We start from the raw sequence: 15881 nt of genomic DNA, 5'->3' as shown, positions 1-15881 counted from the left end.
TACTTAGCAACAACTAAAACATCAGAGTGTTATCAACACTATTCTCACACTAAATCCAAAACACAGCACTGTACCAGCTACTAAAAAGAAAGTTAACTCTGTCCCAGCCGAAACCAGGACAGGGACCAACTTCATTTGACTAGTATACGAATGAGTATAGTAGCCTTATAACCTTGCCAGGCGTTCTCCAGCACTCCTTGACCTAGATCACGGAAGAGCTCTCTCTAAAAAACGATCGAGTGCATCTTGCTTCGTCGAGGAGCAAGCAAATGCATAGGCAAGCACTGCTGTCCGGTACGAGTGCCCCCACTAAGAGTTTCAATTAGGAATCAAGATTTGCACACACGCTTGAGAGTAATACTGAGTTCCAGGATGACAGAAACGCAGACAAAATCTAGATAATGCTTCAAACCAGTAAAGTGATAAACGCCAGTCATTTGCATCACACTTAGGTGAATGTTAATACTGGGAGATAGAAGGACTGACCGCTCTACAACTGTGTCTTAGCTAAACCTGCTTTTAGGTGGTTCTTTGCATAAAATCTTAGCCGGCCTGCGTAAGTGTTGGATCCTGCTGAGCTGAGCGTACCACTCTCGCCCTTTAGGAAGCCGCTATGAGACCAAAAGGCTAGAGGCAAAGTAAAGGTTTTCCTGTGCCCTGGATCCCTAGGGTCATGTATGCTTGTGCTGTTGGTGTTCCTAGAAATCACACACCTATTTCCTGCACCCTTCTCTCTCTCTGTATTAAGATTACAATTGCGGTATCCAAATACAAGCAATCAGTCATTCACTGAGAATTCATGGTTTAGTCTGGATTGAAGCCAAGTTCAACAGCAATGCACACCACACCAGTGACTGCTGTGGGATAAGCCTCCTCTTGAACCATGCCAGGTGCTACACAGCCAAGGAGTAAGGGACCTGAACGAAGGGACACATCAGGAAGCGTCACTTGCATTTTTCCCTCTACCTCCCATATTGGCCATCCACACAGCACAGTGCTTTGGAAAATGCATTTTATTTTAGGAACGGCTTTAATGCAAAAGGAACCAGGGTACATCTATCTGCAAGCATATCAAAGAGACTCATTATCTTGACTACTTTGGTGAAACAAGCATTCCTGGAATGGAAACCTGGAAGCGTTGCACAGAAGACAAAAGTGCAAACAAAGTAAGAAACAAATGCTATCTTATTACTTGAAAGTCTATCATTTCATAGTCTTTTCAGATTGGCCTAGACGAAGGGGTTACGAGCATTGCCTGACAACTCACGAGAAACTGTGGATTGGCTTCTGCCTGTAGCTTGCTTTCTCCCCAGCAGAAATCAACACCTAAGCTATTTATGGTTAGTTACGTGGGAACAGATGAAATTGCAGCAAAGAAATTTATTGCGCTGACAACCCTGAGAGTAGTCTTCCGTGAGAGGAAGTTCTGGTGGGGGAATAAAGTACTTTGTTCTGTGCGGCCTTAGTTGCAGACTGGGCATATTCTTGCAATACGATCCATCGCAGTTCTTAATGTTTCAGCACGTCCTGATGGGTTTACGTCTTCAAGCAGCAAAGGACTGCCACCAGGTCCTTGGGGGAAGGCCTCCTCCCCTGTGCTCTCCTCCAGGACTGATGGTCTCTTTCTGCCCCGACGCCCTGTCCTTACTGGAGTCCTGGGTGTGGCTGACTCCTCGTTTGGCTGTGCAGGTGTTTGCTCACGAGTATCCGTTTGTTCTGGTTTAGCATGTGGAACTCTTCTTGTTCTTCTCCTAGGAGTACCAAGCATTTCCACTTTCGCACCCGAACGCACGTCTTCCTGAGAAGGAAAAAAAAAGAGTTTAAGGTTTCGGTCATGACAGTTGTGACCGCAACACTTAGTCAAACTGGCCAGGTGTCACATCTGACAACTTAACACCGCACTTCAAGGAATCGCTTGGATTGCATCACGCAAGACATGTATTCTAAATCCCTCCATCTGAGGTTTTGGAGTTCCCTGGACTGAGCAATCATTCTTTCCTTCTACATCCACATGAGATACTCAAGCTTTTAGGTTGAGAACAAAAGCAGTATCTCTTATGTATTTCAGGTGACTCAGATGCCCAAGATAATTTAATCGATGTGTGAAGACCTTTGCCCAACTGTCGTGGTTTCACCCCAGTCAGCAGCCAAGCACCACACAGCCGCTCCCTCACTCCCGTCCCCTCCTTCCTTTTTTTTGTTATATTCCTTTTCATTACTATTCTTCTTATTACATTTCATTATTATTATTGTTAGTATTATATTTTACTTTAGTTACAAAATTCTTCTTATCTCAGCCCTCGAGTTCCGCCTTCTTTCCCGATTCTCCTCCCCATCCCACCGGGAGCGGGGTTGGGGGGAAGGAAAAAAACCAGTGATGCACAATGCAATTGCTCACCACCGGCTGACCAATGCCAGAGCCGCGATCCGCGCCTCCTGACCAACTCCCCCCTGTTTAGATTCTGGGCATGACGTTCCATGGAATACCCCTTTGGCTAGGTCAGGTCAGGTCAGCTGCCCCGGCTCTGCTCCCTCCCAGCTTCTTGCACACCTGCTTGCTGGCAGAGCATGGGAAACTGAAAAGTCCCTGGCTTAAGATAAGCGCTACTTAGCAACAACTAAAACATCAGCGTGTTATCAACATTATTCTCACACTAAATCCAAAACACAGCACTGTACCAGCTACTAAGAAGACACTGAAAAGCACTTTCTGTTGCTTAAGACCAAGCTATTAGTGGCATGCCTACCTTTCAGTTTGTGTTTCACTCTAACTCTTATTACTTCCTGTGAGCATAATCTGACAGGAAATTGACAGTCTACTCTACAGGGTCCTTAGAGGACATCCACAATGAATCCAAATAACTCATCAGCCCCAGGGGAAGTAAGAACAACGGGGAAAAACCTGGGAGAACAGGAGAATCGCTACTTCTGTGTTTCTGTCCACGTGAACAACCTTTTAAAGTTTGTATTTTACAAAGTGTAGACGTCAGGAAAACACGTTTTAACCAAAAAACCTGCAACTGCATGAGGAGCTGAATCAGGGAATCCAACTGACAGAACAAAAGGAGGAGCAGAAGGGGGCAACTTTCAGACGGACCGACTTCATTTGACTACTATACGAATGCTATCCCTGGTGCAAGGCAAGAAGCAAACCCGAGAACTTTAGGGCTAGAGAACAGGCAGCAGTACAGCTCTCTTCATCAGGAGCCTATTTTTACCATCGATTAAGTAAACGCTGCCTTGCAAAAAGAGAGACCGAAAGTCAATGCAGCTCATGACTTTTGTTGCTTTCAAAGATGTTTAATTCACAAAGCTTAACAAACCCAAACAACGGCCTCAATCTGTATTCCTTACCTTCCTGCCCTACCGCCCTTTGAAAAGCTATAGCGGGAAGCTGAACTGGCAATCTGGAACAATCACAGCTCCTAACAACGCTTGAGTACAAACCGCCAAGGTCACTGGTATTTATTAGGAATATGTTCCTGCAGGCACGTGATGTTACAGACGCTCTAACATCATAACCTTTTTTGACCAAATTCAAGTCTGCCACTCTGATTTGCTATTCCAATTCTCAATAGACGGAGTTTTGGCAAACTTTAAAAAAATCTAAATCAAATCCCAGTCTCTGAAGCCTTTAACTGTAAAAATCACCAACTACAGGCCAGCTTACCCCAACGGTCCATTTTGCATTCGAGTTCTCTTCCCTGAAGGATACTCTAGGTTTCTTTGCTCGTAGAGGAGGAGGAAGTGATTGTCCTGGAGATGCAGAGGGAGTTGCTAGGGGGGTGGTGCGAAGGCTGGATCTGAGAATAGACCGAGGAGTAAAGCCAGGAATAGCAGAAGCAGAAGCAGGTGTGGCCAAAACTTTAGCTCTCTAGGAAAAGAAAGAAACATATTTACTTTAAACCCAGTTAAATCTTCAAACCAGAAGACATCACTTGTCAAAAGCATTAGTTTCAATTACAAACTGAGTTTGTACCAGCAGAGAGGACAAAGTTTAGCCTCTGCACTGCTCTTTTTCCAAAGGTACGAAACTCTTAATGATAAAGCCCCATGCTTTTCGTGTTTCTTTTGGCCTTTTTGTTTTCAATGCCAACACACAATGTTCTTTTTCAAATTAATTTCCGGAAGAAACAAAGATACGGCATCTTCTTGTCTGCCATGTTCTCTCCCATCCCAGTAATTTTTGCAATTTCTGCATTGCTCTTCTAAAAGGCATACAGCTTCAAATGTTACCCCGGATACAGGGACTGAAAACACTGCCTTGCGAAATGGCAATCAGCAAAGCAACAGCTTATTTTTCACTAATTAATCAATCCGCACGCTAGACTAAATTAAGCGACACTGCTGTAAAACTACCTACACCTCCTCATCTAGAAGCATTCCGGTCTTCTAACCTCAGCTCAAAAAAGATTTTGCACTATTGAAAGGGCTTGAAAAGAGGATAATGAAACTAGCTTAATGATATGGACAATATTTAAGAAGGAGGAAAAGGTTCTAGTTCAGAGAGATCACAACTATTTTGGGCAGGGAGGCAAAGGCCAAAAGATGAGCACCAAGAAGATGGGTCAAATGTTATTTCCTTGCATGATAGGAGTCTGCTGCCAGCGAAGGGAAATGCAGCTTAACACAAACAATTAATAAGTAAAATTACTGCAAAAAGCCATCACTGAATTTGACGGAGGCTGACATCACTTAACCGACATCACTTAGCTGTCATGCACTTAACTGGATTAAGAAACCAAAGCATATACATTCTTGCTTGTAGGTATGCAAGGCAAACTCTACAGAGCTATTGAGCACTGAACTAATGAGATGGTTAAGCTACAAATTGCAGCTTTAAGTACCTAAGTCTATTGAAAAGTCCAATTTTGACTTACTTTGTTCCATGCAATAAAAAGAAGGGTATTTCTCGAAGCTATGGGACAACGTGCATCCTGCAATTAACTTAGAACTAGACTTTCCCTCTTCAAGACTGTTCCCAACGTGCCGCTTCCAAAAGGACTGTACACACAATAACCCCATGCCTCCTGAAAATATTCCCCAATTTGAATCCAACAGCGTTTGTGCTAAATACTTTGGTGGTTTCGTTTTAAACAAAGTTTACAGGCTTTTGGTTCGGTTGGTTCTTACTGTTTTTTTAAAATACAGACCTTAACCACAAGAGGAGTCTCTAGTAAGTTCAGCTCTGATGCTCCTGGGAAATTCTTCTGCGAGATGGATCCGTGCATATTTGATCTCAATGGGCTGGATGCCGTGAATGAAGCAGAAGCCCTGCATGGCGACTGCCACCTACCACCCTGTGCTGCAGGACATGAAGGAACAGGACGAACCACCAAATCCGGCAATCTGTTAAGATACACAATTTAAAATATGAACATAAATCAATAAATGAAAGAAATCATGCTGCGTTCAAGAAATCCGAGAGGATACATGACAAAAGCATTCAATGAACAAGAAGTGCACTGTTGGGGTGAGGTATCAGGCCCGTGAACAAGTTACAGCCATTGTCTTGTTTGGAATTATTTCCTTACCTTTCATACTTCATTTCCTAAAACACTGCCTCTGAGGCAAGAGTAATCCAATTGCAAGTTGCACAAGTGATGTAATTCTCATGTCAGAAGAAAATTCACCTACATTTCAATGCTAGGGCCGCTTCCAATTCTCCACCTCGTTGTGTCCCCAAGTTGGCCTTTTCTTTAACAGATACAAAACTAAATGCCAACAGAACACTTTGCAAACACAGAAAGTATACACACACGCGTATATGAGAAGCAAGACCTTTTTGAAATCGTCATTCTGTGGATCTACTATAGCTGGAACATTTTGGGGAAAACTGTGTAACTGGTGTCCCAACAAATGCATCGGGCAACTCTGCGTCAGGGAGAGGACGTGTTATGACTGGTGGTTCTGTAGCTCTAGGACTAGAATGGAAAGGAAACTGTAACTGACTTTCATTCCCCTGAAGGCCAAACATACCACAATTCAAGTTTATTTGACCATACCACCTGTAGGAAAATCATCTGACAGCTAGCAGCCTCTTTTCCGCTCTTTCTAATTCTGCCTAGTTTTAAGGAGAGAAGGCAGAAACGAAGCAGAAACTGGGCAGGAGGTGGTAAAAGATTACTATTTGATCACACAATCAAGTCTATCAAAGTCTGTACACCAGTACCTTGATGGTGATCCTAGTTTTAGTTTCAGCTGTCGTAAATTCTGTAAACACATTTACCAGAATGTAAATAGATGTACTTGCATAGATGAGATTCTCAGAGCAGAAAAACTCTCTCTCCAACTATTACTTAGGATGAATTGATTCTGAAATGTTATATATTGCCTGCGCAAAAAAGCCAAACGGAGCTTTCTTCAGGTGCACCTACCCTCCAAAACATTAACATAATTCCCATGGGTTTTTCTCTCTCTCTCCAAACGTGTAGCTCAAGACTAAACTTTGTTCAAAGGCTGCTTACCTCTCACATTGTGAGAAACTGGTTTTCTGCTCGTTTCCCACCCGTACTTCTCCAATTTTGGACAAGACGTTACTGAGGAAAGTTGCTCCTGTATGCACGTTTCCTGCATTAGCTTGGTTTGTTAGTGTTGATAATGGCTTTGGTCTTGCGACTGTAAAGCCAGAGGGAAAAAATGTCAGCCTTGTGTAATCAAAGCGCTGGTCAGTTGTCCATTCTATTTCCCCCCCGAAAACTTACCTTCTCTTAAGACCGATGAAGGCAAACGGTAAGGCTTGGCTCTCTCTACAGCCAGCTTCCTTTGAACTCTAGGAAGGATCTTGCCATACTGGTCTAATATAGAATTTCTGGCAACTGCTCTCTCTCTGAAGCGAGGATCCCGATCATTCTGATGAAGGGAAAGCGGAAAGCAAGAAGTTAACGAAGTACAAGAAGTTGATGGCACAGAACTGTCTGGGCTGTTTCTAATGAGTGACTCAATTTCCTCTACAGACGCAGGAAAATACATCCAGTGCACACAACAGCAGCCCCTTCTACCCATCAGCCCACACCAAGTTCACCTGGCCGTTTTAGCAAAGTGGAAGGCAGACTGGAATAATCACAGAACCTACAGCTCTAGGTTAAAACAACTCTGGCACTCTGCAGAACCTTATTCTGATATACTTGTTAGCACCTGCAATTTTCAAACGGCTGACAACATAGCAGGCTTTGCCTTGTTTTTCCTGAAACACCAGGGTCCGACATGACGGAATGTACAGGGCAACTGCAAATTATGTGCACAAAACGATGTGACTATTAAAACGAGTAAGAAAAAGCTACCTACACACACCTTCTGGCTGGATGAAAGTTTTCAAGTGCAGGACCTAAAACTTCCAAGACCACCTTCTAAGTTTGATTCACTGCAAAACTATGGCTCCGGAAAAGAGCAAATGCATCACAGATCCATAAGAGAAGTTCACGTAACACAAAATTTCATCTGGCTATTTTGAGAAACGGAAGTTAGATAAGAATTTCTGTCATAAAAGTGGTAAAATGGAACTGCAGAGCTCATGCTGTGACTTGAGGGGGGGTAAAAAAACCAAACAAAAAACCCCCAAAACCCCACCATGCAAATTTTACCTGTGGATTGGCATCCAGACTGCTCTCAGCTAGAAGAATAAAGTTGTGTGCAAGATACGAGAGAGGACATACAACATACTCTTCATTCCACAGAAAGGCGTGACACCAACAACTTTCAATCGTCTAAACCATACATAACATACGTATCTGAATAACTGAATGCTAAGGTTGGCTGATAGAAAAGATAGATAGTTATGCCTCAGATGCAAACAAACTAGTTTAGGTGGAGTCAACGGTGGTCTGTCACAGTTAATGTATAACTTCACAGCGTAGTTTTGGAGTAGTGAAATCTTTTGTTCAACTTCTAGGTTCAGCTGTAACTTCAGGTGTAGAAACTTATTCCTAGTATTGCAAAGAATGGCATCAAAAACAAAGCAGGATTTTTATTGAGTACTATCAAAACCGGTTAGTAACACCTAACAGAAACTTGCACACTTGACCGAACTTTTACGCTTACCATAAGAGTAACGTTCATTGACTGATTCAGCTGCAGTGCTGGGATATAGTTGGCACGCTGCAGATGGTGGACTAAAAGAAATTCAGCATCCTGAACACCAGCATTGGTCTGTAAAAACTTCTCCAAACACTCCTATGAGAAATAACACATTTCAAAAATCTGTGATGATTCTGCCTCTTCTCTTTTCAAAGGGGTGATGAAGATCTTTTTCCTTGTCCACACTTACTTGTTCAGCGCCTGTGAAAGGTAGCTTCAGTAAGTCTTCCATTAGTCCCATCTCCTGACAGGTTTCATACATGTGTTTTAACAGCTCTTCTCTGTTGAACTTCGTGGCGTGTTGCTGCAGCAGACCCCACGCCTCCACCATGCACCTGTCATTAATTTTTTTTGAGGTGTAGAGGAATATTACTAGTATAACCAAAAAGATGCCCCCAAATTACGGCATTCAAAGTTTAAAGGCAATTTAGGGGATCCTGATTTGTAGCATTTGTTCTCCACCTTCCACAATATTTGAATGCCAAAATGGTGGGATATATTTCTTTACCTATTGGACAACAGCACAGTGAGGAAAAGCCGCACTTCACTACTGCTTGACGTCGATGGCTTCATCATCTGTATGCATCTGAGGGCTCGCCTATGCTCTCCTTGGCACATGAGGGACTGAATAATTCTCACGTGTTGCCATGACACAGTTTTCATTGTAGCTGGATGAAAGAGCAGGGCCAGTGCATTCTGTAGAAGTTAGAGGTCAGGTGTATTAAGACATGCGCATACACGCGTGCAACAAAAATACTCAACAGTTTCTTAAGTAAGGGTGAATGTGTGTTCAATAAACTTAGGTGACTAACTAAGGACATCCTTGATGCAGGACCTGTAAATAAAAATGCTTAAGTATCATCTGCAGAAGAAAAATCCCGTTAGCCATATAGAACAAAGCGAGTGCTTTAGAAGGAGTAATTCACATTTCTCTAGGTTAACCAAAGCTCTGTATACAAACATCACTTCTTATAAATACATTGCTAACTAGTAAGATATTCTCCCAGCCACACAGATTCTATTAACATTGTGACAGGCAAAGAAGAACCTTCAGCATCAGCAAGAAGATGAATTAGGTTGAAAAGTCACTTTCGCAGTCTTCTGTCTCCAATCGTGCTGCTAGGATCCTAGTTTTAATGTGTAAAGGACCTAAACCACTGTTTCTGAGAAAGTGCTCAACCGGTCTGCTGAAAACAACCTAAACGGATGGCTTTGAAAATTCACCTATCAAGCATTCTTCGAGTTGATTTCTTCTTTGTTTTAATCAATTTCCTGTCAAAGTAATTAAAATTTCAAATCATCATTTATTGCTGAAGATGGCGTGGCAGTATTACAAAAAAGCTTCTCATGTTTTATCACCTGTTATCAGCTAAGCACCAATGTTTTAAAAGCCTTTTCTAGATGACAGCCTTGGACTGTAATGTATGTCTAACTAAAGTGTAACATACTTACTTCGTAATCATTGTGATCTAGCAGCCAAAAACCTTGAATAAGCTTAACAAGACCCCAAGGGATAGCAAAGGCGGTTGGGAAGGAGTCGATTGAAGGTTCTGTTGTATTCGGAAAGGAATGCAGGATATCTAGCAGCAAGTAAATTGTCTGATAGCACGTATCTAATTAAGGCTAATAAATGTGTAAGACCAAAACTTGATCGCATTAATTTAGCAAAACATAGGGAAATAAGAATACAAAAGTGGTAGGAAGCAGAAAATCCTAATGTCGTAGTCTTGCCATTTTGAGCTCTTATGACCTGAAGATGGGCAGGTCCTCACCACAGAATTGCCTTTGGAATAAACAGCCAGAAAGAACTACTCTTTGATTTCTGTAAGGCGTTCAAAAAGGTTAACTTGAGGTGTTTAAATACTTCACTTTGGTTCTAAACTCAGGCTCCCTCTTTAGTCAGCGGAGCTACCAGTTGGACATTCAAAACATCTGAACATCCAATGCTTAATTAGTAAACCAAACAAATCCTGCGGTTGTTTTTTCCCCTCATTTCCAGAGTACCTAAACCAAGGGAAATGATGGTGTCCTTACCATAGAGCTTAGCACTGAATGACGAAAACGGGATGTAAAAGAGTATGTGGATGACTCATTGGTAGTGTCATTTTCTCTTTCTGACATCCGTTTTGAGGGACATATTGTAATAAGACAGCTCTGGGGTGCAGCCCTTTTTAAACCCCTTGCTCTCCAGGCTCCCCTCTCGGGTTAGGCAACAAACAACCAAAGCAATTCTGTATATTTCAGCAGCTTAAAAAATAAGTTTCTGCCCAATGACTTCTCTCTTCTCTCCGTTTATTATTCTGTGTGCCTGCACTCTTAACAGAACAAAAGCAAGCCCTGTTAGCTGGGCTGGAAAAGCCATGATTTTGGCAACAATCAGGTCCTGGTAAAGCACTGTTAGAAAGGCTTTTGCTCTGAAGCAGCACGTTTTACTGCATCACCCTAGTAAGCAGCCATTTGCTACAGATACGGGTGCTTTAAAAAATTAAAACCTGTGTTAAATGTTGAGAAAAACTGAGGGAGTTTTTTATCTTTCACATTTCTTAGTAAACCTGTTTTCTCATTTCAGAAAAGACTTTGCAAAAAAAATTCAAAAAAATCATGAAAAATTCCCAGTACAAAGCAATAAAGCAATGCTTCTGTCTACGACTTAGTTCCAAACAAAATGTTTTCACTTGCATTATGGTTGAAGCACAAATTAAACAATGTTATTAAACACGTAGGGGACAAACATTGAAGAACATTCACGGGCATCTACTGAAGGTGTAATAAAAATAACTAGAAAGGATACAATTGCATGTTTGTAGCTTTCTTCAATGTTTTCGAGCAAATAGAGATCCAGCAGTGCCTGAAATGAAAAAAACCAAAGTTTTTTCAAAACTCCTGTCCTTCATACGTCATTGGCTTTTGGGTGGGGTTTTGGGGGGTTTTGTTGTGGTGGTGGTGGTTTTCAGTGCCCATAACACTCACATGTAAACTAGCAGGTGGATACTTCCCAGTTCCTCCATCTCTCCGCCACAACTTCTCAACTCGGTCTCCTAACTGGGAAACCATTCCATCAATCATCAAGCAGTCAGAATCCCATTTTCCTCTGGAACAAAAGGTAGCAAGGATTGGACAGAGTAAAACACTAATTCCAGCCTCTCAGCGTAACAGGTTTCCTCCAGTCAAAACAAAGAAAAAGCTCCCACGAGTCAAAGAAAGTAACAAACATACAAAGGCATGATTAGGACTTGACATGCACACGAAAGAAATTTCTCAGGCAGGTGAAAGATGTTTGGTAGCTCCTATTGAATTATTAAAGGAGGTCAAAATAGAAATCCTGAAAGCTCTCTTACTAAGGGAAACGTTGCAATGACCTTTTAGTTGCCAGGTTTCCTTTCTTGTTGTATTACTGGTAATACCAAGGAAGCGTAAACAAAGTTTTTTAAGGGCCAAAAATGACCACTCTCATACTGGCTAACAGAGGAAACGCAACAGTATCAAAATACCAGGACTATTCTTTAACACAAATCTAATGCCTCAAATTGGAGTGTTCCAATGCACAGCTGTGAGACAACATAATGGACACTTCAGGGTTTGTTCTCAGCGTCTCACTGCTGTTCCTGAAAAAAAGTTATGTGCAGAGAGCTGAGCATACAGGTAAATTTTAGTATCATCTTAAGCAGCATTTCTGTTTCTATACACACACCACTACAATCACAGACGGCTGAACTTTCAAAAATTACATTCTTCAAAAGTCCCTCACAGTCTTCTGCTGCCTGCGACGCCACCCTTCAATTTCCCAATGATAGAAAGCAGAAGAAGCACACGAGGGGTTGTATGCTTCTAAGGAACACATGAGCCTGTACGTGAGTTACTTGAGAAGTAAGCTAAGTAAGATGAACTTGAAAGTCAATACCTACTACACTGCAGCTTCCACCTTAACTCATCTGGCAGCATCTTGTTCACAGTGCCACAGCCTAAGCTTCTTTAGCTCTTTAATTAGTTTTCAGTACAATTTCCAAAGGAAAATCTGTGATCACCCAATCCAAGGCATATCACCTATATGCTAGCAAGCTAGTCCAGGAAAGAGAGTTTACATTAGCAGGTGACTTTTATCCAGTCGCCAGGAGAGTGCTAGGTGTGCCAACTCCGTGTAACTCTGACTGTCTTATTAAATTACACAAATGTACTTGTGAGTAGGAGATTTAGGCCAATACAATTATCACCAGCTATGACTAGCCAATAAGAGAGATGGGGTTTTTTTTAAAACATACTTTCTTCTGTGTCCAAAACAATTGTGCTGTGAACGGCGTGCTTTGCTGAACCGGAGAGGACTGATCCTCTCCTGATCGCATGACCTTTTTCCGTAGTGACAAATGATACAGATGAGCCAGTGAATTAAGTATGCCACAAAAAACCCGACGATACCAGCAAATGGTACTACGCAGAGGTATTTATAAACATTGTAACACACGCAAAGTAACCTCTGCCTTCAACAGGACGCATGCATCACTGAAGTCAAGGAGTAGTGCCCGCAAATGCATTAAGCATAGCAAATACAACTGTTGATAGAAGAGCCGTTCACTTCCACTGGTGAAGTTGCAGTGGAAGTGTTCTAGAGTTTTGCTGTACAGCTTACCTTGATAAACGCTCAAGTTTCTGTCGATGACCAGTATAGTAGCTCTGAATCAGAGGATAATTGTAGAAAGGTCTAGACAAATGTGTATCATCGTCTACAGGCAATAAAGTAAAAGCAAGTTAAAGAAGCAATACCACATTTTTAAACTAAAATTTTTAACTAAAAAGACAGACGATTGTGCACGCTAAGCGTCGAGAAGCACAGGCAAGCCTCCAACTTTGAAAGAAGCCAATCTTGTTTCTGCCTTTGCTAAAAGAGATGCAAGACCCAAGACTCAATTCCTTCTTGTCTCGAGTGCCATTTCAAGTTTACAGGTGATGTAGCATTCAGAACGTGTAGCGTAAGCTGAAGTTCACTATAAAAAAAAACAACTCTCAAAGGGAATGGTCTTTTAAACGTGTCATGTGAGCATTTGTGAGACAACTAAGGCTGACAACAGAATCTATAATGCATCCAAATAAAGAAGGATTTCCAAGGTGTATTTTTTCCTCAAGCAAGAAATAAAGAAACAGTTCAAAACATGCAGGTAATGCTTTTACCATAAAAACAGGCGTTCCAGTATTTGCTGTTTAACAGTACTTTGTTTAAAATCCCAAGTCTTTCAAGCTGTGGACACGAGCAACTCCTTGAAGTCAGAGGCATATTGCTCTCTCTAAAAACCATCCAGGAAAGAAACTGCTTGCATTATTCTACACTATGTATTTGAAAAACCACTACAATCTCAGTTTCACCAGGAGAACTTCAGCACACGCTGTCACTGAACCCACACGACTTGTTATTGACGACACGTTGACAAGAACAGGGCTAAGCTTGCATTCATAGGAATCACTTACTGGACACTCTCCTTGTTGCAAATGTATTACAGTTGATGCTTACCTAAACCCTCTGGAAGGAGACTGGATCGACAGAACCAGACGACCACTTGTGCATACACAGAAAGGAGGCTAGTTACCACCTGCTTATTTGTCAAGTCTGTTAAACCTGAAAAAAAGCGTGAGATGATTTTTGTTATGCAATGTCTTTCCTTTTCACAAAACTCCCTTCATCATCCTCAAGAGAAAGTATAAAAATAACACGGCAGAAATCTTTGTCTTTGCATTTTTCACTCCGTATCACTTTCTTATGGGAAGGAAAAAACCACAATCACCACCAAAACAAAAAGCAACCCCTACAAAGAACCAGATTCGCTAAAGGCTAAAATAAAAAAAATAAAGCCCGAACTATTAAATACACGCATGAATAAGACATCTGTTTTACACGTCGCAGAGATTTTTGCTCTAGCAAAGGGATATTCTTTTTTCCCCTCAATAGGCCAACAACAATTGAGAATAGAAAAAGCTATAGAAACTCAAGTAACTTACTTGACACGTTACTCATTTATGCTTCCTTTATATTTTTTAGCAATTTGCAATACAACATTTGCCTGCAACTATAAATTGCTAGCTAAGAATTAAAAAGAAGAATTTTCAGCATTGCCACATGCAGGTGCTGCAATTTCAGCCCACTTGCTTACACAGCTTCTTGCTGAATGTAGCCTCCCCTACCCACTTGCATGAACTCCACAACACACTATTGCCCTGAACTCAAGGCATATGAAGCGGTAGTCCCAACTCCTCAGCTTTAAGCCCCTTCTCCCAGCTAAATTGGACTGGCTTCCAATCCCCCAAACCAACACAAGCTCATGTTTCCACCGTTACAACCCAAGCATAAATCCAAATCTTTACAAAACATACCCAAGATTTAGGAATACTATTGCAAACCTTTTTCAGTAAGCTCTTGTGCTTCTCTTGGAAGACAGTTTAAGACTGTGCGAAGGCTGCTCAAAAGCAACTGGCAGTGCTGAAGAGACTGTAATGCCTGCGGGTCAACGAAGTTGCAAGAGCCATCAAACAGCGGAACACCTTTTCAAGAACAAATATTAAATCGTTAGCCTCCAGAGCAATTTCAGAGTTTCAAAGTACACTTCAAGAACCGCGTGCAATCTCATATAGCGGCAGATTACTGAATAAGCTCAATTAGAAAGAACGACTTTACGTTTGCAGCACGACTGCGCTAGTACTCACATATTTGGTCAAATTCATCTTTTGTATAGATCACTTTGTTCCATGTCCACTCAAGAACAAACCGTAAATTAGCAGCAGAACTTGCCTGCTCTTTAAAAAAAGAAAACAAAAAAGAAATGAATCAACAATTTCAAGCGAAAAGATATAGAACACGAAAACAACGTAAGAACTATTACCTTCAGATGTCCAATGTTTAATGCATCCAGTCAGAAGGTCTAAAGAACCTGTCTGGACAGGTTCTTTGTTGTGACTCAAGTGCGGACCATCTTAATATATATGTATACGTACACATATGTAATATGCATATTCAAACAAATATATATTCAGCCAAATAAAAATAATAAATGAACAAAGTTATTCCCACCTCTTTTGCTTATTTCTAAATTGGGAGATTACAAAACAACAGATGGCAGCCTATGACACCTGCAGATCCCACCCTTTTATTTTTTAAGAAGCTGTATATACATTCCATTCAGAAACAACTCTAAACAATCTCTTAAAAGAAGGAATGAAGGCACCATTGACCCATAGAAGTACAGCAGAGGTGAAATCCTTTGATTGCCACTGTTGCTGTGCAGAGGCTTTTTTTTGTTGTATCAGCAGAGCTTCGAAAAGCATCATCATTGTAGTCTGTGTAACTACAGTCAGGTCAGTATGATGTAGTAAACGTTCTGATGAAGAATTCATACGCTGCTCATTTCTATCTGGAGACTTCTTTGTCGCTTGGGTCTCTGGTGTGCAGAGTAAAGGCAGTGTGCAGTGGTGGTGGTGGTGGAAAAGATGTTTAGTTTTTGTTTTCCATGGTTTCCTGAGAGGAGAGCAGCACCGACAATCTGTGTAACAGCTGTGCAGAATCACAGGCATCAGTTAAGGGATGAAGGTGAGAGAGCTCTCTAAAGATAGCCTTGGAAACTACTAATGAGAGAGGCTTGCCGTTGCTATTCCAGAACTCTAAAGTAAGGCCTCAGTTTCTCTTAAACTAAAGCACAAAGCGGAGGAAAGGAAGATGTTGGGAAAGAAGCCTGAAATCAGATACCAAAACACATCTTTCTGTAAAGTTTTCCTCTCTTGTTTGCCATGCTCGCTCCCTCGCCGTTCTGTAGTTGTATTGTCTTCTC

At 41.5% G+C, this 15881-nt stretch overlaps 1 protein-coding gene across 1 annotated transcript; it reads right to left on the bottom strand.

Moving 5' to 3' along the window:
• Nucleotides 1-1001: 1001 nt before the first annotated feature.
• Nucleotides 1002-15842, bottom strand: LOC127014088 (protein ELYS-like). Its single transcript, XM_050893151.1, has 17 exons — nt 15800-15842; nt 14940-15029; nt 14764-14853; nt 14461-14601; nt 13577-13681; nt 12701-12794; nt 11047-11167; nt 10868-10924; nt 9529-9675; nt 8585-8772; nt 8267-8411; nt 8041-8172; nt 6705-6852; nt 6468-6618; nt 5154-5349; nt 3671-3874; nt 1002-1798 (listed from the first exon to the last, which is right to left on the bottom strand). Exons 1-17 carry the CDS (start codon nt 15840-15842, stop codon nt 1463-1465), a joined length of 2388 nt encoding a protein of 795 aa, XP_050749108.1. The 3' UTR covers nt 1002-1462.
• Between the last annotated feature and the right edge of the window lie 39 nt (nt 15843-15881).

This window comes from Gymnogyps californianus, chromosome 3 (genome assembly GCF_018139145.2).
Source record: "Gymnogyps californianus isolate 813 chromosome 3, ASM1813914v2, whole genome shotgun sequence".
In the NCBI taxonomy this organism is placed as follows: Eukaryota; Metazoa; Chordata; class Aves; order Accipitriformes; family Cathartidae; genus Gymnogyps; species Gymnogyps californianus.
The sequence above is the reverse complement of the archived record's forward strand: the minus strand, read 5'-3'. Positions and strand labels throughout refer to the sequence as shown.

What these genes read in the sequence shown, in the direction of transcription:
- LOC127014088 (XM_050893151.1), bottom strand. Translation starts at nt 15,842, where the DNA reads ATGGCAAACAAGAGAGGAAAACTTTACAGAAAGATGTGTTTTG. An exon ending in ATCCACCTGCTAGTTTACAT is followed by an intron (nt 10,925 to 11,046) that starts GTGAGTGTTATG and finishes TTTTCATTTCAG; the next exon opens with GCACTGCTGGATCTCTATTT. An exon ending in CTTTCACAGGCGCTGAACAA is followed by an intron (nt 8,173 to 8,266) that starts GTAAGTGTGGAC and finishes TATTTCTCATAG; the next exon opens with GAGTGTTTGGAGAAGTTTTT.